At 37.5% G+C, this 25720-nt stretch overlaps 1 protein-coding gene across 1 annotated transcript in view; it reads right to left on the bottom strand.

Moving 5' to 3' along the window:
• CPED1 (cadherin like and PC-esterase domain containing 1) overlaps nt 1-25720 on the bottom strand; it is a 324989-nt gene that overhangs the window by 242733 nt on the left and 56536 nt on the right. Inside the window, exon 3 of the mRNA XM_052638461.1 lies at nt 5439-5545. Coding sequence (XP_052494421.1) covers nt 5439-5545 — 107 coding nt within the window. The remainder of the gene's footprint in view (nt 1-5438; nt 5546-25720) is intronic.

Here is a 25720-nt window from a genome sequence, read left to right as displayed (position 1 = left end):
TGGGCCAGAAGAATGTGTGTAGATGCTGCAAAGACAGAGTACAGCTTACACAGATTTCAGAAACGAAGGGTACTTGCTGTGTCTTATCAGAGAGATGCTCCTGCCAGTGCAGGAGATGCAGGAGACCCGGGTTTGATCCCGGGGTCGGGAAGATCCCCTGGAGAAGGAACTGCCAACCCGAAAATCTCATGGACAGAAGAGCTTGGCGGGCTACAATCTATGCAGTGGCAAAGAGCAGGACACAACTAAGTGACTGAGCCTGAGCATGAGCAGGATCAGAGAGATGACTTTTCACATGAGATCTTGTGTCAGGATGATGAACTGACTGAGGGCCAGCCAAGCACTTGCTTCACAAAGCCAGAGCCAAGCCAAAGGAAGCAATTGCTCTCACTTTTGCATCCCCCACCCAGTGACATGCTTCCCCTGCTCTTTGCTCCAAAGCACATCTCTGGAATTAATAGAGTCGAAGCAGATGACATGACCCAGGTGACACGTGACACGAGAAGTATCATCTCCATTATATGCTGGAACCGAGCACCAAACTAAGCAGTTAAACTAAATAAACACAAAAAAGTAAACACACACGACACTATGGGTCTTAACAGCTGTGGTAAATCAACTTTATTACACATATTTTAACTTTGTATTAGTTAAACCTAATAATGTTCTTTTATATCCTATTGCTTTTTATTCTTATTTTTACATATATCATAAAATATACAAGATTTGCTTCATTATCAAGTGGGACATAATCAGAGAAGTTTTCATTGGGATTAGCTGACTTGTATACAATGAGCTTCTCTGGCTTAATACTGCAATAATTATTTTCAACAGAATTTATTTTGGGCTGGGCAATTTTAAGGGCAAGGCAACACTGAAGAGAAGGTACAGAGATTTCCCATATGCCCATTCCCCCCACCCTCACACAGCCTCCCCCATCATCAACATCTCCCCCAGAGAGAGAGGTTACCACTGAGGAACCTACATGGACACTTCATTACCAACCAAAGAGGCACTTCTAATACATACTGATCTTGTATTGGGTTTGAATGCTTTATGTATACATGTGCGTGTGGATTTTATACAGACTGCTGTTTTTCCTGGCGCAAAAGCTTCTGTATCTTTGAAAGGATTTGAATATATATGAAACAAATGATAATAACACTTGAGCCACAGAATATTTCTGAGATCAAACTGAGAGAAAGGAAATGTGCATTTAAAAATATTTCAATCCCAATGTACCTTCTACAAACCTAATCTGTGGTAATCTGTCATTTAAATTGTTTCTATTACATACTGTCAGAAGCAAAAGTAAAAAAAAAAATCATTCTTATTTTGAGATATATTTCATTAATAAGAGCAATAGTAGAATATTAATTATAAACATTCAGAAAAGTTTTATTAAAAAAATTAAAGCCACAGTAATACCATTAACTCATAAGGAAAGCAGATATTTGAATTTGGGTTATTTACATAAAGTGTAGGAAAGCACCCAGGGAAAATTTTGCTTCTGATTTCTCATGAACATTGACAGTGAAACACATGTCACATTGTATCTTAGGAAACTGTTCTTTTTCTTCATTAGATCTGTGTAGATATTTACATCTTTTATTTTATCAAAAATCAGATCTTCTCTGAAAGCTGTTTGGTATTATCCATAAGGAAGAGAATTAATGGCAAGAAGAGACCTAGCTAATCAAAGAAAAAAAGTCTTATTATCATCCACATCGCTCACATGCAATTATCACTCCATCATATTTACCTGAAAATGACCTAACAAGCTTTAAAATAAGAGGCTTTGCAGTAGTTCTCAGTGCTCCAAGGACTAAACACAGCATCCCAGATTCAAGGACTGTGAACTCTACAAACATTCAGAGTTAGAAAAGAGTCTCCCTGCTCTTAAAACCGTACGACATGCCAGAGGTGTGACAGAGCCCCACTTACTTAGTGTCATCCCAAAGAGTGGACCTCGCTTCATTTTTAGCATCTCATGAACCACCAAACAGTTTTAAGTTCCTTTTAGTCTCTCCCTGGCTAGAGAAACTCCTGGTCATTCATTACCTATAACAGATCTTAAGATCATTTCCATTAAGCACTTAAATTCCAAAGCTCTGAAATGGTGAGTAATTCTAACATGAGCCGGTGACCTTCATTCTAAGGTCACTGACAATCCTAACACATACCAAACAGATCTGAAGCAACTTCTGTTTTGACTATTTATGTTTACATAAACAAGTCATGATTCACAAAACTTCAAATCATTCATGCTCCAAAGTGACAGTTATCTAACATGGATCATTTAGAATTTATGTATTCTTTAAGAATATTAATAGACTAGGGTTTAAATACAGTGGCTAAATATTTATTTAGAAAGGTTCGACAGTGATACGGTTAAGAGCACAGAAGTTAAAGTAAGACGGCCAGAGTTTGAATCCTAGGTGCTTCATTTATTAGTAAGGAAGATTTAAGCAGTCTTCTTAATCTCTCTTTGCTTTAGTCTCTTCGTATATAAAGAATGGATATAAACAAATACAGTAAGCACTTAGAATGGTACTCAGTAGGAGGCTATGGCAAGAGACTGCAAGGTAGGAGTAGAGAGCGGGTGAATACTTCCTTATCTTTCTGGCTTCCCTCTGTAGGGCTGTGATCTGGTGATGGTTGCATTCTTGACATATGTAGCCGCTTCCCACCAATCTTCCTTTCTTGTCTTTGGCTCTTACTAGGTTCTGCTATGTCATTTTTTCTACATACCCTTCTTCAGATCAAGGGTGGTGAAATCTTATAATGTAGCTGGTCACTGAGTGCCTCTAAATCTTTTTGTTTCTCTTTTCCTTCCAAAAGTTCTGTAAATAGCTCTTTTATTAGTTTTTCTTCAGTTAAATTCTTGAGCATGGCATTTGTTTCCTGCTGGCGGCTGACTGATATACACAGCAAATGTTGTCAACTTTATCCTGTAGCTAAAATGGGAAGCTGTGCAAGATTTTAATGACAGGAGTAATCAGCTTAAGTCAGCAATTTGTATTTTTCACTCTGATAACTGTGAGCAGTATGGATTTCAGGGGCAAAACATTCTTGCTTTGGAAAAATCAGTGAAGAGATTTTGGCAACTGTCCTGGTTACACATGGTGACTGTCTGATCAGAATAAAGGTAGTAAGTTTGGAAAGTGGGTGTGATATTTGAGAACTATTTAGAAGTTAAATTCCTTAGTATTCGTGATTGACAGAATGCAGATGACATAGGAGAGAAAGGACTCAAAGGTGAAGGCTAACTTCTATCTTAGGAAGTGACAGAGTGATTAACCACACTTATGACCAGCAGCGCAGTTTTGCAGAGCTTCTAAATGCCAGCACAGAAGTGAATTTACCAGAGACAACAATGAATCCATTTACTCTTCATTGAATCTGAGGTGTTTGTGCAACATTTAAGTGGAGATGTTCAGAGAGTAGTTATACAGGAAATCCTGAAGCCTGGGAAACTGCTTGGAACTTCAGATGTAGATTTGGGAGTCATCAATTACAAATGATAGTTGAAACTTTAGAGGTGGTATTGGGGAACAGAGACATTTAAAGAATGGACAGAGGAAAGGTGGCTCTGAAGAACACAGAAAGGACAGCCAAAGATGCAAAGATGTACAAGAAAAAGCAAAAGAATGTGCTCCTCCAAGGGAGGGGCCAGAAGGAGGAAGGGGTGATCACCACTGTCCATTGCAGAAATACCAAATGATCGGGGAGCTTCTATAGTACTCTTTACTACTGAAAGACATCTATTGGTTTGGACATTTTTCTCATAGGTTTGTTAAAGTTATTGTAAGGATGTAAATTTTCCAGCACAGTGACTAGCACACTGTAAGCCTTTCGTTAGTTTTTCTAAAAGTATTTATAAAAGTTTATACACAGGAGTAAATATTGGATGTCAACTTTAAAAGTTAACTTAAAAACTATAAACTTTGTTGTAATTCAACTTAACTTTGAAAACATCAAAACAAGGAATTAGTAAATAAAATCTTTACTACTTGGATAAACAAGTGACCAGGATAAGCAAAAATCCATACGCTATTTATTTCTTTGGAGAAGGAAATGGCAACCCATTCCAGTACTGTTGCCTGGAAAATTCCATGGACTGAGAAGCCTGATAGGCTATTTCTTAGGCCAAGTCTTGCATCCTACTGGGTAAAATTGGATATTGATTTGTAGGAGTTGAAGTTGAAGGCATGTATGTGTCCTAAGTCACTTCAGCCGTATCTGACTCTTTTGGACCCCATGGACTATAGCCCATCAGGCTCCATTGTCTATGGGAGTTTCCAGACAAGAATACTGGAGTGAGTTGTCATGCTGTCCTCCAGGGAATCTTCCTGACCCAGGGATCAAACCCGCAACTCTTATATCTCCTACATTGTCAGGCAGTACTAGTACCACCTGGGAAGCCCCAAAATGGTGAACGTTTTGTGGTGAAGTGTAGAAGGAATGGCCATTGAAACTTTCTTCAAAGACGCAATGGCTCCAATTTTTCAAGACTGTTTTTTTCAGCATTATGGACCAGGAAATACTGTTGTTAAAAACCAGAGGTCTATTACAGCACTACTTACAATAGCCAGAACATGGAAACAACCTAAATGTCCATCAGCAGAGCAATGGATATAGATGTGACACATATATACAATGGAATATTACTCAGCTATTGCAAAGGAACAAAACTGTGTAATTTGTAGAGACATGGATGGACCTACAGACTGCCATACACACTGAACTAAATCAGAAAAAGAAAAACAAATACTGGATATTAACGCACATATGTGGAATCTAGGAATATTTTATAGGGGAACGTATTTGCCAAGCAGAAATAGACACAGATGTGGAGAACAAAAGTATGGATACCAAGGGGGAAAGGGAGAACAGGATGAGTTGGGAGTGACATAAATACACTGCTGTGTATAAAATAGATAACTATTAAACAGCACAGGAACTCTATGCAATGCTCTGTGGGGACCTCAATGGGAAGGGAATCATACATATATATCTCCCTCGGCTTCCCTGGTGGCTCAGACGGTAAAGCGTGCCTGCAATGCGGGAGACCTGGGTTCGATTCCTGGCTTGGGAAGATCTCCTGAAGAAGGAAATGGCAATCCACTCCAGCACTCTTGCCTGGAAAATCCCATGGACAGAGGAGCCTGATAGGCTATAGTCCATGGGGTCACAAAGAGTCGGACACAACTGAGTGACTTCACTTTCACCTTCACTTTCATATATATATCTATAGCTGACTCACTTTGCTGTACATTAGAAATTTTAATACAACATTGTAAAGCAATTATACTGTAATAAACAATAAAAAAAGGAAAAACATTAAATTTAAAATAAGTAAATATGGTCATAGGAAACTCAAAAAAATTCCTATAGGTCTGATAAGATTTGTTCACTTTTTGAAAAAGAATGTTTACCTTTTGATGTAAATTTAATTGGCACATGTCTTCCTTTGATATGCAGGGTTTTCCACCAGGTGTCCTAGAAGAGAGGCAAATAAGCAGATCCCAAGAGTCCAAATCACCTAATAGCAAAAGAGCATGGAAAAACAAACACTTTATCAGATTTGTAAAGGCACCATTTACGTCTTCAGACTAAAGAATGTAAACACAAGTAACAATGATTCTGAATATACTTAAAAGACAATATTCAAAGTAACTAAAATTCAACTTATCTAATTAAGCAGAACTTACACTTTCATTTTGTATCTTAGGGAAAATCCAATGATCTGAAGTTATATCAAGAAATCCCTCTAAAAGACAAAATTAGAATGTTTCAAGTCACTAATTTTGTAGATTTATAAAGTCTCAATTGGAAATTGGAAGGAAAGAAGATTATAAAGTATTTTTAAGGGATGAAGGAGTTGTAAATCAAATAACAAGAAGCCAAAACACGGAATATTTTGTTCTGGGCTTCTGTATTACCATTAATTTTCATAGGTCTTAAAAATAAAAATTTTTTTTAAGATTGTTTTCTACTTTTTTATAATTTTATTTATTTGTTTATTTTATTTTTGGCTGTGCTGGGTCTTCGTGGCTGTGTGAGCTTTTCTCTAGTTGCAGCAAGTAGGGGCTACTCTCGAGTTGCAGTGTGCTGGCTTCTCATTGCTGTGACTTCTCTTGTGGGGCACAGGCTCTGGGGCACGTGGGCTTCAGTAGTTGCAGCACATGGGCTCAGCAGTTGTGGCTTCCAGGCTCTAGAGCACAGGCTCAGTAGTTGTGGTTTATGAGCTTAGTTGCTCCGCAGCATGAGGAATCTTCCCGGAGCAGGGATTGAACATATGTCTCCTACACTGGCAAGCAGATAGATTCTTTACCACTGAGTCACCAGGTAAGCCCCCCAAAATACTTTGATCAATTTTTTTACAAATAAAAAGTTGGGCTAAGTAGGAAATAAAATCCAATGAAAAATTTAAGACAGGTTTTTTTAAAAACAAATTTATGTTCTAGTTATAGTCAGCAAAGCTGACTTTAAAATACAGAGTATAACACAGACTAAAGCAAATTATATTTTAGCTATCTCACCAGGAACAAAGTTCTTTGCCAGTAGATCATAGTTACTTGCCAAAATAATCTCTGCAGAATACATTCTTGCATAATGCTTAAACTTTTAAAAATTAACATATATGTGGCTAGATGGGTTTATGTTCCCTTATTCTTTTTGATCTATTTACATAAATTTGTGTCAGCATATCCCTGCATATAATTGATGTTTAGAAACATTTGTTATATGAATGAATGAAAAAGTAGCTAATGACAGGAGTAGTAAACACATTACTTCAGAGAAAATATAGAAATATCTATCTCAAAAAAAATTAAAAAAAAAAAAAACAGAAAAAGAACCTTAAGTAATACTCAAAAGAATTGGTACTACTTGGGAAATTTCTCCATTTTAGATGGAAATTCAGCTGAGAAAATGAGGCAATTTCTGTACACATGGCATCTTTTGTTGATCAATCCTAAGATAAATGATCCTTCAAGTAACATTTAGTATTTGTTAGTATTTATGCCAGACCTCACAAGTCACTTCCTGCATTGTTAGTAGCTTCAAAAAGCTAGGAAATATTCAAGGCCATCTTAAAAATGTCCTAGAATTTCTGATTTGATAGCCTAATGTTTTCAAAGAAGAGCCATACTGGGGAAAAAAAGGTTGATGAGGAAGAATGATCTATGATGATTAGGAACGAAATTTCACTGTTCACTACTCAAGTCCTTTTCCCTTTGACAGGTCCTGTGCGGTCTGAGCTATTGGTCTATAGTTGTCCTGTTGCTAGACGGGAAACCTCTCAGCCCAACCAGAGGATCCAGGCAACTGAACTCAAGTTAACATCTGAGCTTTCATCCTAGAGCTTCTCTGCTTGCTTGATGTATCCCAAAATGCTGGAGGATAGCACAGTAATTCAACAGATCAAGGAGAATTGATGCTGGTGATGGGGAGCTGGGAGAAATCTCATCCAGTAATAGCCATCAGGCCTCAGATGTCAAGGGACTCCCCTGTCTCATGCATCCTCACTTTGAAGGAAACTACAAATAGATCGCATAGTCAAAACCTAATACTCTATGATGATCCCAAAATTTTATTTTAAATGTGCGTCTGGCATTTTCAGCCAAAACCATTTAATATGGATTCAACAGGGAAAACACAGAGACTATTTTCATTTGCTCTTGCTTTTAGCCCAAGAAACTAAAACACTAGAAGAATCCTGCTGTCATAATACACACAACTAAATATTTTAAAAAGATAAGAATAAGCAGAGAGGGAAGAATTCCATATTATGGACTACACTGTTTGGGTGTTAAAATCAGAATATGCTTTGTATTCCTCTAAGTCTGAAGCATGCCCCTCTTCACTGCCCAAGGCATACACACAATTTCTAGAGTTGATAGAAATATATATTTAAGTCATAAATGTTTGAAACTGGAGACTCATTTAAATAATTCAAAGCATTCAATTTATTAAGAACCTCCTCTGAGCCAAACACTACTAGAAATATGAAAGTCAATAGCAAAACAAAAGGGCAGACAGTCACCGCCCTTAGCAATCTGTAAGGGATCTAAACATCAGAAGGAATTTAGGCTATTTCATGAAGCATCACACAATTTCTTGACATTCATAATGCTACCCCTCATCTCTCAAAAATATTTAATTAATATTTTAAGATAAAAGTTAATATTTCAAAGCCACTTTATAGTACGTCAATTTCCTCTTAAAATGAAGGAAACTATAACTCAAAATTTTAAGTTATCTCTTCATGTGGTTCTTGCCTAATTCTTGCCACCATGATCTGAAAAAATCCTGATTGTTTCCACTCAAAATTCTTCTTGTTATTTTATTGTTACTCTAGCTCTATTTCCTAGTTCAATTTTCTAGTTAAAGTAGACCTGTTCACCTTCTCTTCATTTCTTACTCTCTTCAAGTCGGCTCCTCTCCCTGACTCCCACAGCCCTTTTTTAAAGAAAAGGCATTATTTGTTTCATGAGTGGTGCTATGTATTCAAGCTTGGTTTCAGAAAAATACCCCAAAGCCATGCTGAAATCTAGAAACTGTGCAGAGAGAAAATCACACTCAGTCGTGAAAAAAATCACATTCAGAAGTCAGCCTTGGAGCATCTTGGATACAAATCTATGCCCCAACAAGACTAGAAGTATGAGTGTTTAGTGGATAATGCCTGCATGGACAGCAGAGACTGCAGACGCACGGGGGAGTACCCGCCGCATATGAGGTTTGTTTGGCTTGCACCATGTTTGTTTTGGTTTTAATTTTAAGCACTTGCCAAAATGCAAATGTCAGCACAAGTCACATAAAAATCCAGATTTCAGCTTTCACTTGCAAACTTATAAGTTTTGGGTTCATATCCCACAAGGCAACCACTGACAGTTGAGGGCAGCTTCCCACATTTTCTGTAGTTGACTATAGTGGTCCTGCCTGGTCCCACCTTTGCCTGGGCTTTTTGCCTTTAGTAGTAGCAAACAGTCCTTAGAACTGGTTGGTGTAAAACACTGGTGTGTCAGTTTTCCATGAATCGTTCTTTGAGCAAGTTGATGTTCCAGCTTTTAATGAATTAGGCTTGTTCATTAGTAAATGGGTTTTGTTGAGATGACTGTATGCAAGTTGATATTTGCTCAGTTGGTCTTTAAAGGATGTCTGAACATACCCTTTGATTTCCATTTTTGGCCATGCTTTTCCACAAGGTTGAGTAAGGTCACTTCAATTCCAAAGACATTTGGTTGTTCATGCTAAAGTTGGCAAGGGCTTAAGTGTGGCCTCTTAGAGTCTTCTTTCTCTAAGAAGCCTGGGGGGAAAAAAAGTCAAGACTGCCCCAAAGCTATCTTTTTCCCATATGTCTTTTCGGTTGGATTGTTAAAGTGGGCCAGGTCCCACTCCTAGGTGGACCTGCCTTCATTTCTTTCTTGTTCACACTCTTTTTGGATTCTCTCCACATTCACTGTGTCTTGGGCTGTTGCCACAGTTATAAGTGGTCCAAGACAGGCTCTTTCTAGACACTGAGGCAAGTATTTTTGGTGTTGGTCTTACTTGATATGTTTCTTCTGCCCCCCGAATGTTGACATTAGTTTAAGAGCTGAGAAGTCAGATGTGAATTGTTGCTGTACGCAGAAACTAACACAACATTGTAAAGCAACTATAATAAAAAGTAATTTTAAAAAAAGATTTGGATTGAGGAAAAGACAGGCAATGCAGATCCTGGCCAATTTGGATGATGGCTTTTTAGGTTTTCCTGGCACAGGGAAAGATGACCTTTATGTGACTCAGCCTAACCAAATGCCAAGGCCACACCATAAACAAGGAAGAATAGCAATAGTAGTGGTAATGAATCAAGAGTAAATAGTTCTTGAGTACTTATAGTATACCAGGTACTGTTCCAGGTATTTGCATTAATGAATTTATTCTACACAATACCCTGCTAGGTATATATATTTTTTCTTTTTTCAGTATAGAAAGGTTAAATAACTTGCCCAAGGTCAGCCATCTAGTTCAGGGTGGGAAGAGAATTTGCATATAGGAAGTCTAGCTCCAGAAACCCTGTTTGTGATCATTACATCATTATTGCTTCCAAAAAAAAAAAAAAAACTGGAAGGCAAGAAAGACATCTAGCTTTTGACGCCTTATATACATTAACTTATGCAGAACTTCGAACAACACTGTGGAGTAGAAACAATTATTACATATACTTTACAAAAGAAGGAACAAAGAGGAACTATTTAGCTTTGGTGTTTTCTCAGTTATTGGTATTTTTCATTTGGGATCATGGAGAAAAAAAAAAAGACCATAACAAGTATAACTTAGGTATTCCTAGAACCTCACCCAGCAATAGCACCCTAACACATTATTAGTGATACCATTGATAACTGAAGTAACAGAAATACTAATGTATAAAAGATCTCTCCCAACTGCAAATGGACTGGGGAATGATAAATATTAACTAGGTTTCCACCTACTTTTGAAATGAAATCTCTAGAAGTTTCTCAGATGTTTTGATGGTTGTAATAATTTCTTTCCCTTTTCTGTCACAAAGAAACCAGAGCAGGGCTAGCTCTGAGATCAGGCTAGCTGAGCCCTTAAGAGAGATCACAGGACATGGTTCTAGGGAAACAAGATGTGGATGTTCATTCTCCATCTCAAAATTACAAAAACATGAAAAATCTACAGGATTCTTCCCCAAAACTATGGAACACTATTGTTCATTATCATGCCTCCACAGCATTGACTCTGGAAGCAATGAAACTCCATAGATAATTTTAGAAGGCGACATCAGGTTCCAGATGTATTAATTCAGACATAATATGGTGGCGCTGATTGAGTTTTTATCCTTCTCTAAGCTGTTCTCTGGAACAACCTAATGTCTCAATATAAAAAAAAAGCTATTTTTGAAGGTTTTTGTTCTCACTTTTTTTTAATCAAGCATCTGCCCTAAGGAGTGAGGCTGCCTTTAGAATATTCCAGTTTCTCACAGGCCAGCTGCCATGTAAAGCAAACAATCATTTCCTGGCTCTCAAATGACCTCCTCATTGATAAAGTCTGCTGGATCAGTAATTCAATCCAGAGAACAACAGAGAGCTCTGAGATAGCATCATTCCTATAAGTGCTGTTTATTCTCAAGGAATGACAAGTCTACTCCTGCTTTATTTTTCTGTATAATATCATCATCATCCAACATATTATATACTTCTTGTCTATTTGTTTATTGTCTGTCTCTCTCCATTTGAATGTGAGCTTCATGAGGGTTGATCTGGGTCTATTTTATTCACTGCTGTATTCTCAGTATCTATAACAGTGGCTGGAAGTTAACAAGTATTTGCTACCTGTTTGCTAAACATGTAAATGAATGAGCAACTGAATGTGATCAGTTGCTAAAGTGAAAGTGAAGCGGCTCAGTCACGTCCGACTCTTTGCGATCCCGTGGACTGTAGCCCACCAGGCTCCTCCGTCCATGGGATTCTCCAGGCAAGAATACTAGAGTGGGTTGCCATTTCCTTCTCCAGGGGATCTTCCCAGGGATCGAACCCAGGTCTAAAATTCATATCTTAGGATATTGAAATATTTTTGTAAAAATTAAAAATGGATGAATAATTTTAAAAAATTAGAGTAGTTTTTAAAAAAGGACATAAAGATACATTTTATTTCTTAGTAAGAATGAAAGAGAGAAGTACATAAGAACAAAGGTAGCTATTCATTGCATTTAAAGAATTACAACATCAAATATGAAAACTAATAGAAAATTTTAAGTGCTTTACTTATTAGAAACTTTTCTGTGAACACATACACTATATTGAAGTAGAAAAGACTTATAATATATGACTTGGAAAATAAACTTGTCCAGGAACTCTTAAGATACATAGCCTTAAAAGCAAGTCTCATTTACTTATTCTATTAATACTATTATATTCCCTAAGGATACAAAAGCATGATGCCCTAAAATTTGTTATTTCCATGTGAAATACTAAAAAAGCTTAATTTTAAAATAATAGATAATATTCTTTCATAATATAACAATGATTTAAAAATATATAATATTCCTTTATGATATAACAATTATTAAATGATATATAATATTCATTTATATATTATTATATATTATATTTATATATTATATGTATTATATATTCCTCTATAACATAACATGAGGACATTTCATATATTCACTGTTCCAATTTTATACCCTTTTCTTAAGATTCTTATTCATGTTCAGTCTCTCAGGGTGGCTCAGATGGTAAATAAGATTCTTACTGCATAAAAAGTTTTCCTTTCTCTGTATCCTTCCTTTACCAGAATTAGTAGTTTATATTCATGAATACTTATTAACTTGTTGATAATAAATTGGACTGTATGTTTGATTCTACCACAAGATTGTTTGAGGATAAAACAGCCGTTCCTGAATCAACTTGCGTTAACCAGTTCCCTTAACTGTATTCTTCGTATGATGGATCTACAGAACGGTAACACAGCACTCATAATTCATGGCTTTACTTTAAGGACAACAAACATTCAAGTTGTTGTATCTAACACTGATTATAGTAGATACTTACTAGATGTTTATTGGATTTTATATTTCAATTTTCAGAATTTATTTTAAAGGCAATCCTTATATTGAAACTTCAGATTTTCAATGTATTATATAACATGGTCTCACAAAATCTAATTAAGTTCGGTTTCTTGCCCCAAGAATCTGGTCATGGATTTTTGCTTGTTATGCCTCTGGCTTCTTATCCTTTAAAGAGCTGATGATGAAAACTTTTGTGTTTCACCAGAGAGAAATTCTAAACCATTCTCTCCCTTGATGTTCTAAATCCACACTAGAGATAAAATTTTCCCATCCTAATGTTTATCCACTTTCTGCCCTAACAGAGGTTTGGAGATTGTTTCTGAGAAGAGTTTTGAGCTCCTGAAATTCTTCTATTCACCTACTCACTAGCTCAAAGAGGCAACATTTTAAGCTTTTGCAAAAGTTAAAAGACTCCTGCTCTAAAGAAACTTTTCATTAAGAAGAGCATTAAAAAAAATAGATCTGTTTATTCATATGAAATAAACCTGAGAAATGTTTACTTTAGAAGGCTTGTTGAAGTTTCCTTCCACAAGTTTTTAAAAGTGACTTCATTTTTATAAAGATAGTCATGCCACTTTTGCAGTCTTCTATTGAAATATAACTGACTAGATGTGTGTGCCTGTGTGTTTAAAGTTTTACTGCTTTAAAGACTATTGTTTGTCTGTGAGAAACGTCTTATTATTGCATTTTACCAAATTTCTGAAAGTCTGGAATTCTCACCAACTTAGGCAACCTTAAAATAAATGAACTCTGCAGCAATTTAAAAATCAGACTGTACCTCTCACCCAGGTATCCGTTTCTAATTCCATTCTCCAATAAGAAGAAATCAGGAATCTTTGGAGATATGGCTGATTCAAGAGCTGGAGAAGTTAAGTATATAAGATGAGTCTAGGGCACTATAGTCCTAGAAAATGAAGAAAAGCTTAAAACCAAACCAGCAAATAAATAAACAAAAGCAATGATGGAGGTATATTAAAGAGGCATGGGAGCCAGTGGTCAAAACTGGGACAATTTGAGAAAAAAAAAAAGTAATATTGGATTATAACCCAAAGTATAAGATAAATATCCACTAGTCCATACGGATATAAACAAATTATTGAATAAAAAAAACAAATGAGGAAGAGACAAACCTTTGGTGTGGAAAAACACCAAATAATTTCCATAGCTACTACAAACTCAAGGAGGTAGATCACAACTTTCTAGTCCTTCAGCTTGAGCTGTGCACAAGAACACCCTTCTGAAGAGTCTCGTATAGAAAAGGGGAATAAAAAAATAATTTGCAGTGAAAAAACCTGACAAACACTACCTCAGTTAGGTGATTAAGGTTCATATTGACAGTGAGAGCAATGCGTATAGTCCATCCCCTTCCTTTGAAACTATATGAGAGGAATGATGCTTTACCTCTGTGGTCTTACTCCCCCAAACCATACCCCAGACTAATCAGAAAAACACCCAGGCATATCCCAGTTCAGTTCAGTTCAGTCGCTCAGTCGTGTCCGACTCTGCGACCCCATGAATTGCAGCATGCCAGGCCTCCCTGTCCATCACCAACTCCCGGAGTTCACTCAGACTCACGTCCATCGAGTCAGTGATGCCATCCAGCCATCTCATTGTCGGTCGTCCCCTTCTTCTGTCCCCAATCCCTCCCAGCATCAGAGTCTTTTCCAAAGAGTCAACTCTTCGCATGAGGTGGCCAAAATACTGGAGTTTCAGCTTTAGCATCATTCCTTCCAAAGAAATCCCAGGGCTGATCTCCTTCAGAATGGATTAGTTGGATCTCCTTGCAGTCCAAGGGACTCTCAAGAGTCTTATCCAACACCACAGTTCAAAAGCATCTATTCTTCGGTGCTCAGCCTTCTTCATAGTTCAACTCTCACATCCATACATGACCACAGGAAAAACCATAGCCTTGACTAGACGGAAATTAGTCAGTGAAGTAATGTCTCTGCTTTTGAATATACTATCTAGGTTGGTCATAACTTTTCTTCCAAGGAGTAAGCATCTTTTAATTTCATGGCTGCAGTCACCATCTACAGTGATTTTGGAGCCCAGAAAAATAAAGTCTGACACTGTTTCCACTGTTTCTCCATCTATTTCCCATGAAGTGATGGGACCGGATGCCATGATCTTCATTTTCTGAATGTTGAGCTTTAAGCCAACTTTTTCACTCTCCTCTTTCACTTTCATCAAGAGGCTTTTTAGTTCCTCTTCACTTTCTGCCATAAGGGTGGTATCATCTGCATATCTGAGGTTACTGATATTTCTCCCGGCTATCTTGATTCCAGCTTGTGTTTCTTCCAGTCCAGCGTTTCTCATGATGTACTCTGCATAGAAGTTAAATAAGCAGGGTGACAATATACAGCCTTGACGTACTCCTTTTCCTATTTGGAACCAGTCTGTTGTTCCATGTCCAGTTTTAACTGTTGCTTCCTGACCTGCATACAGATTTCTCAAGAGGCAGGTCAGGTGGTCTGGTATTTCCATCTCTTTCAGAATTTTCCACAGTTTATTGTGATCCACACAGTCAAAGGCTTTGGCATAGTTAATAAAGCAGAAATAGATGTTTTTCTGGAATTCTCTTGCTTTTTTGATGACCCAGATGTTGGCAATTTGATCTCTGGTTCCTCTGCCTTTTCTAAAATCAGCTTGAACATCAGAAAGTTCATGGTTCACATATTGCTGAAGCCTGGCTTGGAGAATTTTGAGCATTACTTTACTAGTACATGAGATGAGTGCAATTGTGCGGTAGTTTGAGCATTCTTTGGCATTACCTTTCTTTGGGATTGGAATGAAAACTGACCTTTTCCAGTCCTGTGGCCACTGCTGAGTTTTCCAAATTTGCTGGCATATTGAATGCAGCACTTTCACAGCATCATCTTTCAGGATTTGAAACAGCTCAACTGGAATTCCATCACCTCCACTAGCTTTGTTCATAGTGATGCTTTCTAAGGCCCACTTGACTTCACATTCCAGGATGTCTGGCTCTAGATGAGTGATCACACTATCGTGATTATCTGGGTCATGAAGATCTTTTTTGTACAGTTCTTCTGTGTATTCTTGCCACCTCTTCTTAATATCTTCTGCTTCTGTTAGGTCCAGACCATTTCTGTCCCTTATTGAGCCCATCTTTTCATGAAATGTTCCCTGGGTATCTCTAATTTTCTTGAAGAGATCTCTAGTCTTTCCCATTCTGTTGTTTTCCTCTATTTCTTTACATTGATCACTGAAGAAGGCTTTCTTATCTCTTCTTGCTATTCTTTGGAACTCTGCCTTCAGATGCTTATATCTTTCCTTTTGTCCTTTGCTTTTCGCCTCTCTTCTTTTCACAGCTATCTGTAAGGTCTCCTCAGACAGCCATTTTGCTTTTTTGCATTTCTTTTCCATGGGGATGGTCTTGATCCCTGTCTCCTGCACAATGTCACGAACCTCATTCCATAGTTCATCAGGCACTCTATCTACCAGATCTAGGCCCTTAGATATGTTTCTCACTTCCACTGTATAATCATAAGGGATTTGATTTAGGTCATACCTGAATGGTCTAGTAGTTTTCCCTACTTTCTTCAATTTAAGTCTGAATTTGGTAATAAGGAGTTCATGATCTGAGCCACAGTCAGCTCCCGGTCTTCTTTTTGTTGACTGTATAGAGCTTCTCCATCTTTGGCCACAAAGAATATAATCAATCTGATTTCAGTGTTGACCATCTGGTGATGTCCATGTGTAGAGTCTTCTCTTGTGTTGTTGGAAGAGGGCGTTTGCTATGACCAGTGCATTTTCTTGACAAAACTATTAGTCTTTGCCCTGTTTCATTCTGCATTCCAAGGCCAAATTTGCCTGTTACTCCAGGGTTTCTTGACTTCCTACTTTTGCATTCCAGTCCCCTATAATGAAAAGGACATCTTTTTTGGGTGTTAGTTCTAAAAGGTCTTGTAGGTCTTCATAGAACCGTTCAACTTCAGCTTCTTCAGCGTTACTGGTTGGGGCATAGACTTGGATTACTGTGATATTGAATAGTTTGCCTTGGAAACAAAAAGAGATCATCTGTCATTTTTGAGATTGCATCCAAGTACTGCATTTCAGACTCTTTTTTTGACCATGATGGCTACTCCATTTCTTCTGAGGGATTCCTGGCCACAGTAGTAGATATAATGGTCATCTGAGTTAAATTCACCCATTCCAGTCCATTTTAGTTCACTGATTCCTAGAATGTCGACCTTCACTCTTGCCATCTCTTGTTTGACCACTTCCAATTTGCCTTGATTCATGGACCTGACATTCCAGGTTCCTATGCAATATTGCTCTTTACAGCATCGGATCTTGCTTCTATCACCAGTCACATCCACAGCTGGGTATTGTTTTTGCTTTGGCTGCATCCCTTCATTCTTTTTGGAGTTATTTCTCCACTGATCTCCAGTAGCGTGTTGGGCACCTACTGACCTGGGGAGTTCCTGTTTCAGTATCCTATCATTTTTCCTTTTCACACTGTTCATGGAGTTCTCAAGGCAAGAATACTGAAGTGGTTTGCCATTCGCTTTTCCAGTGGACCACATTCTGTCAGACCTCTCCACCATGATGCGCCCGTCTTGGGTGGCCCCACGGGCATAGCTTAGTTTCATTGAGTTAGACAAGGCTGTGGTCCTAGTGTGATTAGACTGACTAGTTTTCTAGTCAAAACATATGACTGGTTCTCAGATTGCCAAGGTCATCAAGAAGAAGGAAAGTCTCAGAAACAGTCACAGCCAAGAGAAGCCTAAGGAAACAGAACGACTAAATGCAATATATCTTGGATGGGATTTTGGAACAGAAAAAGGATATTAGGTAAAAAAGTTTAAAAATCTGAATGAAGTATGGACTTTAGCTTTTTGTTTCATTTTGTTTTGTTTTTAAGTCAGAATAAATATACTCTCCAGAGAAAATAAGATGATGACTGTTAAGTATATGTGGCTGTAGCTAGACACATATTAATTATATATCTCATTACGTATCTTATATGTAGCCCAGGTGGCGCTAGTGGTAAAGAGCATGTCTGCCAATGCAGGAGATGTAAGAGACACTGGTTCGATCCTTGGATTGGGAAGATCCCCTAGAGGAGGAAATGGCAACCCACTCCAGTATTCTTACCTGGGAAATCCCATAGACAGAGGAGCCCGGTGGGCCAAAGTCCATGGGGTCACAAAGAGTCAAGCACGACTGAGCACACGTTTTATACTAAAAATGTCATATTACAAAACCAATCTGCACTACAATGCAGAAAGTGAAAAATAATTACTCTCTCCAAGATGGATTCTCTGATAATAATTCAAATGGTATTTAAAATACAAAGGGCTGAGAAACATATCAAGTTCAAGGTTTGAGACCCTCCTCAATACATTCAGCTCCCCCAATTTTTAGCCTTTCTTTTCACTTGTTACCATTTTTCTCTAAACCCGAACTGCTTGGTTGCTTTTATTTACATTCATTGTTTTAGCTATAGCTTCCCTGCCACTGATTCTCAAATTTACATTTCTCAACTTTTCTTATATTTCAGATTTCCAGTTACTTCCTACAACAGATGCTCTGTGGAACGCATCAGAACCTGTAATCTCCTGCCAGAAAACTGTCAGGCCTTCCACTTTTGTTACCATCAAAGGTGTAGCCACCTTCTCTCCCTCAAGCTGGAAAGCATTACATCATCTTCAACTTAAACTAGTGTCCCATTCCACTTGCCATCAATTTCCAATTCCCATTCAGTCTAAATAAAAATTTCTTAAATATTTCCTGACCTTTTCAAATCCTATCACAGTCTCTAAGATTTCACATCTCTGAGAAGCCTCCTAATTACTGGCCCTGCTTCTAATTCTTTTCCCTTCACTAATCCATCTTCCTTCCCTAGGGCCATGATTATCCTCTGAAAACAGAGATGTTATTATCGCCAGCACAATACAGATCAAGTTCTTTAGCAAGGCAAGGGAGATCCTTCCCACTGGCTCCAACCTAGTCCTCTAGCCCTTTCCCTCAAAGCAGCACCCCAACCCCTACTTCCTCTTAGCCACATGGACCCTTATTGGTCCCTGAGACTCCATACACTTGTAGACCTGTGTGCCCTTGCCTAGAGCTCATTCTGGTGAATGCTCTTGCCTCCAAAATCTGCTTGAGAAATCATTGTCACATGCCTAGTGTTCCACTTGTGACATCTTGATCCCCACATTCAGGATGGGTCACTTCCTTTACTATTCTCTCAGAATGTTTTGTTTCTTTTATTCATACTACTTCTATTGTATCTGGGTTTAGTTGCTACTCTTTGCGACCCCATGGACTGTAGCCTGCCAGGCTCTTCTGTTCCAGGGATTCTCCAGACAAGAATGCTGGAGTGGGTTGCCATTTCCTCCTCCAGAGGATCATCCCGATCCAGGAATAGAACCCAAGTCTACTGCACTGCAGGCAGATTGTGTCGTACATTACAGTTAAATATGGACATCTTTCCCACTCAGAAATGGTCTTTGGATCTTGAACATTTTCCTATCCTGAAAGCTTGTTAGAAACGAAAGGTTTCAGTCCTCAATTTGTGTGTGTGTGTACATGTGTGTGCATGCTCGCTAAGTCTCCTCAGCCGTGTCCAACGCTTTGCGATCCCGTGGACTGCAGCCCACCAGGCTCCACTGCCCATGGGGTTCTCCAGGCTGGAATACTGGAGTGGGTTGCCATGCCCTCCAGGGGAACTTCCCGACCTAGGGATGGAACCCGTTTCTCCTGTGGCTTTTGCACTGCAGCCAGATTCTTTACAGCTGAGCCACCAGGGAAGCCCCTGGATCTGTAACATTTTCATATACTGAAAGCATGTTAGAAATGAAAGATTTCAGTCCTCAAGTTAGACCTCACCAAATCAAATTTGTGAATAACAATGTCCCCAGGTGATCATACACACAAATGAGTTTGAGAAACACTGATAGACAGCTATACCTCTGCCCTGTAGTTCCTAGAAACATCTTACCTTCATAATGCTCTCTCTTCAACCACACCAATTTTAGAGTTTTACATAAATAACTGTGCATTACATAAACCATGTTTAGTGTCAATATTAAGATATTCTGATGCCTGGCTATGATGTCCTGGTCATAATCCTTGTTATGAGAGTGACACTTTAAACTGGGTTCTTCAGTCTTTTGGACTCTATGGGAGAGGGAGAGGGTGGGATGATTTGGGAGAATGGCACTGAAACATATAATATCATATAAGAAACGAATTGCCAGTCTAGGTTCGATGCAGGATACAGGATGCTTGGGGCTGGTGCACTGGGATGACCCAGAGAGATGGTATGGGGAGGGAGGTTCAGGATTGGGAACACGTGTACACCCATGGCAGATTCATGTTGATGTATGGCAAAACCAATACAGTATTGTAAAGTAAAATAAAATAAAATAAATAAATAAAAATAATAAACTGGGTTCTTTTATTACTTGAGTTCTTGACATGAGTTTCTCATAGACACTCTTTACACTGAATTGCACAGTACAGTACAGGAGGTTTTAGTGTATAATTAGCAAGGTGCCACTTCATTTAAACAAATATTATTCCTTCTTCCTGTTTTATTAAAAGTCATTTTCCATGATTTCTTTCAAATGTAGTGAATAAAACCTAATCATATCTAATTTGACTCTGTATAATAATGCACTGGGAACTGTGAGCAATCTGAGAGGGAGGTGGGAGTCACTGATTTAAAATTTTATTCTAAGAATAATTCCACACTAATTCAGCACAGATGAGAACTAAGGCTTGACAAAATATAGTTCACTAGCATGAGAAAAAGGATCAGTTCTATCAATGGCTTATTACTTAATGCCACAAACATTTTAAGGTTACACAGCTCTTATTCATAAAGCATTATTTTCAATAATCTTTGAAGATTTACTTTAAACAATTATAATATTTCCATGAGATATTTATGAAGCAAGTCTTATCTTCTATTTTCAAACTAAGCAATAGGTAATCTAATGCGCTTATTCAAGGTCATTCCAAAAAGCAGATGTGAGGAATAAAACTCAGACCTCCTAGAAATAATAATACCAGTATTGGTGGGATATTACGAAAATTTAATGAGTTAATATTTGTAACATGCTTAGAACAGTGCCTCGTACTTGATAAGCTTTACATAAGTATTTGTGGTAAATGAATAGACAGGTGGGTAGGAGGTAAGATACAGGCAGATAAATTTGAGATCTCAGTGATAATAAGCCTTGCAGCTTATTATACAGGGCTTCTGATTAGAGCCATATAAGAGTCCTTTAGAAAACACAGAAAATAATCTCTCTCAACTCTGTGTCACTCCTTCATGTTTCACTAATAGGCCTTCATACCATAGGAGGAATGTATGTTAACTCACCAGATACCCACTCATTGTTGGTTTTGCTCTAAAGCAAGAGAGGACCTCATCAATATGAGGCCTCAGCTAAAATTCATACACGTTATCTAGAACTGGGATCTGCAGTTTTCTCTCACTGGCAGTACAAGTGCATTTGCTAAAATATGTGACATCTTTGAGCCCTGAAACTGCTGATGAAGAAAGGTACTTGTCATAAGGGAGTAGCAACGAATCCCATGGGGTAGATGTAAACTGACTAGGTAGGCCACCCTGTGGGGCCCTAAAATGGGTGCTTCAGGTAAGAAGGGCCTTGGTAAGGGTAAACAGGGCTATTGGCTAAAACATATTTCATCCACTGCATGATTTTTGTAAAATTGGCCCTGCTCCCAGGAGCCAAAGGGGTATCAGAAGTGTCTCCTGGGGCTAATAATTGTGTCATCTATGAGATGAAGAACATTTAACCCAATATGAAACTATGCCAAGTACTTTTAAAGTGTATTGTTCCTATGCATCTAAGAAGCATATTTTTTTCCACATATTTTAATAGAATTCTGAAAAATCAGAATTTTCCTCTAATCTTATAATATTACTTTTCCACTCCTCCAAAGATTGTTCACACATAATTTCCTATTTTTCTAATTATTTATTGCTCAAAAATTGTAATCTAATTTCCCTCATTTTGGTTATCCTTATTTGAAGCATCTTCTTTTTCTTTGACAATGTTAATTTTAATCTATTATCTTTTGATGCTTTAACTTCTATCATATATATTCCCAAGAATAATATTACTGGCTTAAAAATTGTAAGTATTTTAACTGTTATAGATGTTCCAGGTTGCTTTCCAAAAAAAAAGAGTACAATATTTCTCACTTCCACACTCAATGTATGAAAGCTTTCCTTGGAATATTCACCAGCAGTAGGTGATATTACCAAATTTGAAATTTGCCAGTCCTGTGACTGTAAAGTGATATGCTATACTTTAAATGGTCTTTCTGTAACTTTGTGAATTTCATATTTTTTCATCTTTATTTTGCCATTTAGATGTGAAAATACAAACTGCTTATTCATATCCTTCATATAAAAAAAGATTTGCAAATAAAAAATTAAATTTAAAAAGACAGCATTTAAAAAATAGAAATTGTTTAAAATTGATATATAAGTAAAATTTCCTTCCCTATTAAAAAATTTAAATGATGTGACATTTTTAACCTCACCAGATTAAAAATGTGATAACATCTAAAACTGAAGATCCATGGAGAAATAACACTGTTGATGAAAGTTAAAATATGAGCCTTCATTTTGTAGAAGAATGTGGCAGGAGGAAGCATAGTTTTGATATTTTGCCCATTAATACAATAATTCCAAATTATACCCAAATCTCAAAAAAATCAATATAAATAAATATTGTGGTAAAGTTGTATTTTATATTAACAAAGTTAAAAAAATTCTAAATATCTTTCATATACTTTCAAGAAACTAAGATGATATTGTGGTTAAAATCTCACGTTTAGAGACAGACAGCCCTTAGGTCAAACCTCAGCTCCATCATTTATGATATGTGCTACTCAATTCTGCAAGTGTGAAACAGAAATAGCTATCTTGTGGACTAGAAGTGAGAAGTCAATAAGTTAATGTATACAAACTGTAGAGCACAGTACATTTAATTAGTGGTTTAAAAAGGCTAACTTGAAAACTAGTGACATGACACTTTGTTACAATTCTTAAAAACTACATTGACATGGAAAGACATTATAGTCTTTATTTTTATCAAAATATTAAAAATGTATCGAGAATTCCTGGGTAGTCTAGTAGTTAAAACTGTGCTTCCACTGCTGGGAGCCTGGGTTCAATCTCTGGTCAAGGAACTAAGATCCTACCAGCCATGTGGTATGGCCAAAAAAAAATTTTTTTTTAAGTATCTGTTAAAACATGTGGAGTAAACTTGCAAAAAGAGGCAGGAGGCAACTGTGTTGTCTCTGGAGTGATTTTTGCTTTTACCTTTGTACTCGCAAATGCTTGATTCAATATTCTATCAAAAACATAAAACATCTTGATAAATGGGAAAACTATTTTCTAAAAATGTGGTTTGAATATGCATCCAAATAAAGTACTATTATTCTCTATGAAAAACAGACATTGAGTCTTTTCAAACACTGTACATCTTTCAAAGCACTCTATGATGCCAATCAACTGCTATATAGAAATGAAAATAAACATAAAATTAAGCTAGATCTCAATCATTTTACAGTTCCAAATGTCTCTGATATAAAATACTCAGTGTGACAAAGTGACAGAATTACGTTCCATAAGACGAGAAACAGTATCAGTCTCAGGGTGCTATAGTCATGCTGTGTACAGTTATGAGTGGGAGATTTCAGACAACACAAAACAAAGTCTTGCTGATAAAACTTAACATGCTATTTCTCCAAAAATGAACAAATAACGAACATGAATCCTTGAGCAAACAAGCCAGTGGAAGGGCAAACACTCATGATTCCTGATACTGGCCCTCTTGGATGAGCCTTCAGATTACCATGGAATGTGCCTGCCATTCTCACATTCCCAGCATTCCGGCCGTGATACTAGTACCAATTTCTAGCAGAAACTTAATCTGTTTTATACTCCAGCTGTGAACTTGGATTTCCATACCACACTTCCATAGAATAATTTTCTGAGGGCATTATTTATAATAGCAAAACATTAGAAATATCATAAATATCTAACAATATGGGAAAGATTAAGAACAATAAAGTAAATATTACATATATCCGGTAATATAATGCTAAGTAGCCTCTGAAATAATATTTACAAAGTTTTTATGGCATGTATTTCTGACATAATAGTGTGCTAAAAAAAAATCAAACTAGAAAATTGTATAAAATGTAGAAAAAACTTGTAAAGAAGTATGTCTTTGTTGGCATTTTAGGTAATCTCTCTCATTCTTTATTATTCTTTTTACATATTTTCTAGTTGAAATAGACCTTAAATAAGATATACCTAGTATATCTAACCCAAAAATCTTCATCTTCTGTAAAATGAAAGGAATCTAAGAACTTAATTAAGTAATTTAGTCATGGTTTCACAAAGACATAGAAACCCAGGCCAGAATTCCTCTTTTCCACAGTACTACCTTGTTTTTCCTTCAGTTCAGTTACTTAATCATTTCCGACTCTTTGCGACCCCATGGACTGTAGCACACCAGGCTTCCCTGCCCATCACGAACTCCTGGAGCTTGCTCAAACTCATGTCCATTGAGTTGATGATGACATCCAACAATTTCGTCCTCTGTTTTCCCCTTCTCCTACTGCCTTCAATCTTTCCCAGCATCAGGGTTTTTTCAAATGAGTCAGTTCTTCACATCAGGTGGCCAAAGTATTAGAGTTTCAGCTTCAGCATCAGTCCTTCCAATGAATATTTAGGACTGATTTCCTTTAGGATGGACTGGTTGGACCTCCTTGCAGTCCAAGGGACTCTCAAGAGTCTTCTCCAACACCACAGCTCAAAAGCATCAATTCTTCCATGCTCAGCTTTCTTTATAGTCCAACTCTCACATCCATACATGACTACTGGAAAAACCATAACTTTGACTAGATGGACCTTTGTTGGCAAACTAATGTCTCTGCTTTTTAATAAACTGTCTAGATTGGTCATAGCTTTTCTTCCAAGGAGCAAGCATCTTTCAATTTCATGGCTGTAGTCACCATCTGCAGTGATTTTGGAGCCCCCCAAAATAAAGTCTGTCCCTGTTTCCATTGTTTCCCCATCTATTTGCCATGAAGTGACGGGATGGATGCCATGATCTTCGTTTTTTGAATATTGAGTTTTAAGGCAGCTTTTTCACTTTTCTTTTTCACTTTCATCCGAGGCTCTTCAGTTCCTCATCACTTTCTGTCATAAGGGTGCTGTCATCTGCGTATCTGAGGTTATTGATATTTTCCCTGGCAGTCTTGATTCCAGCTTGTACTTCATCCAGTCCCGCATTTCTCATGATGTACTCAGCATATAAGTTAAATAAGCAGGGTGACAATATACAGCTTTAACATACTCCTTTCCCAATTTGGAAACAGTCTATTGTTCCATGTTTGGTTCTAACTGTTGCTCCTTGACCTGCATACAGATTTCTCAGGAGGCAGGTAAGGTGGTTTGGTATTCCCATCTCTTTTAAGAATTTTCCAGTTTGTTGCGATCTACACAGTCAAAGGCTTTGGCATAATCAATAAAGCAGAAGTAGATGTTTTTCTGGAATTCTCTTAATTTTTCTATTATCCAACGGATGTTGGCAATTTGGTCTCTGGATCCTCTGCCTTTTAAATTCAGCTTGAACATCTGGAACTTCTCAGCTCACGTACTGTTGAAGCTTAGCTTGGAGAAGTTTGAGCATTACTTTGCTAGCGTGTGAGATGAGTGCAATTGTACAGTAGTTTGAACATTCTTTGGCATTGCCCTTCTTTGAGATTAGAATGAAAACTGACCTTTTCTAGTCCTGTGGCCACTACTGAGTTTTCCAAATTTGCTGGCATATTGAGTATAGCACTTTAACAGCACCATCTTTTAGGACTGAAATAGCTCAGCTGGAATTCCATCACCTCCACTAGCTTCATTCATAGTTATGCTTCCTAAGGCCCACTTGACTTCACGTTCCAGGATGTCTGGCTCTAGGTGACAGCTAGGTGCTTCTCTTTGGGGGCATATACTTTCCATTTAGAATAAATCATCTGTCCATAGTTTTACCTTGATTCCACTATCTTCAAGCAAGCCCATCATGTCCAAAGACAGTGTAAATTCAGCTACCTGTTCTTATC

Source organism: Budorcas taxicolor, chromosome 4 (assembly GCF_023091745.1).
Source record: "Budorcas taxicolor isolate Tak-1 chromosome 4, Takin1.1, whole genome shotgun sequence".
Classification (NCBI taxonomy): domain Eukaryota; kingdom Metazoa; phylum Chordata; class Mammalia; order Artiodactyla; family Bovidae; genus Budorcas; species Budorcas taxicolor.
This window is presented reverse-complemented; position numbering and strand designations above follow the sequence as displayed.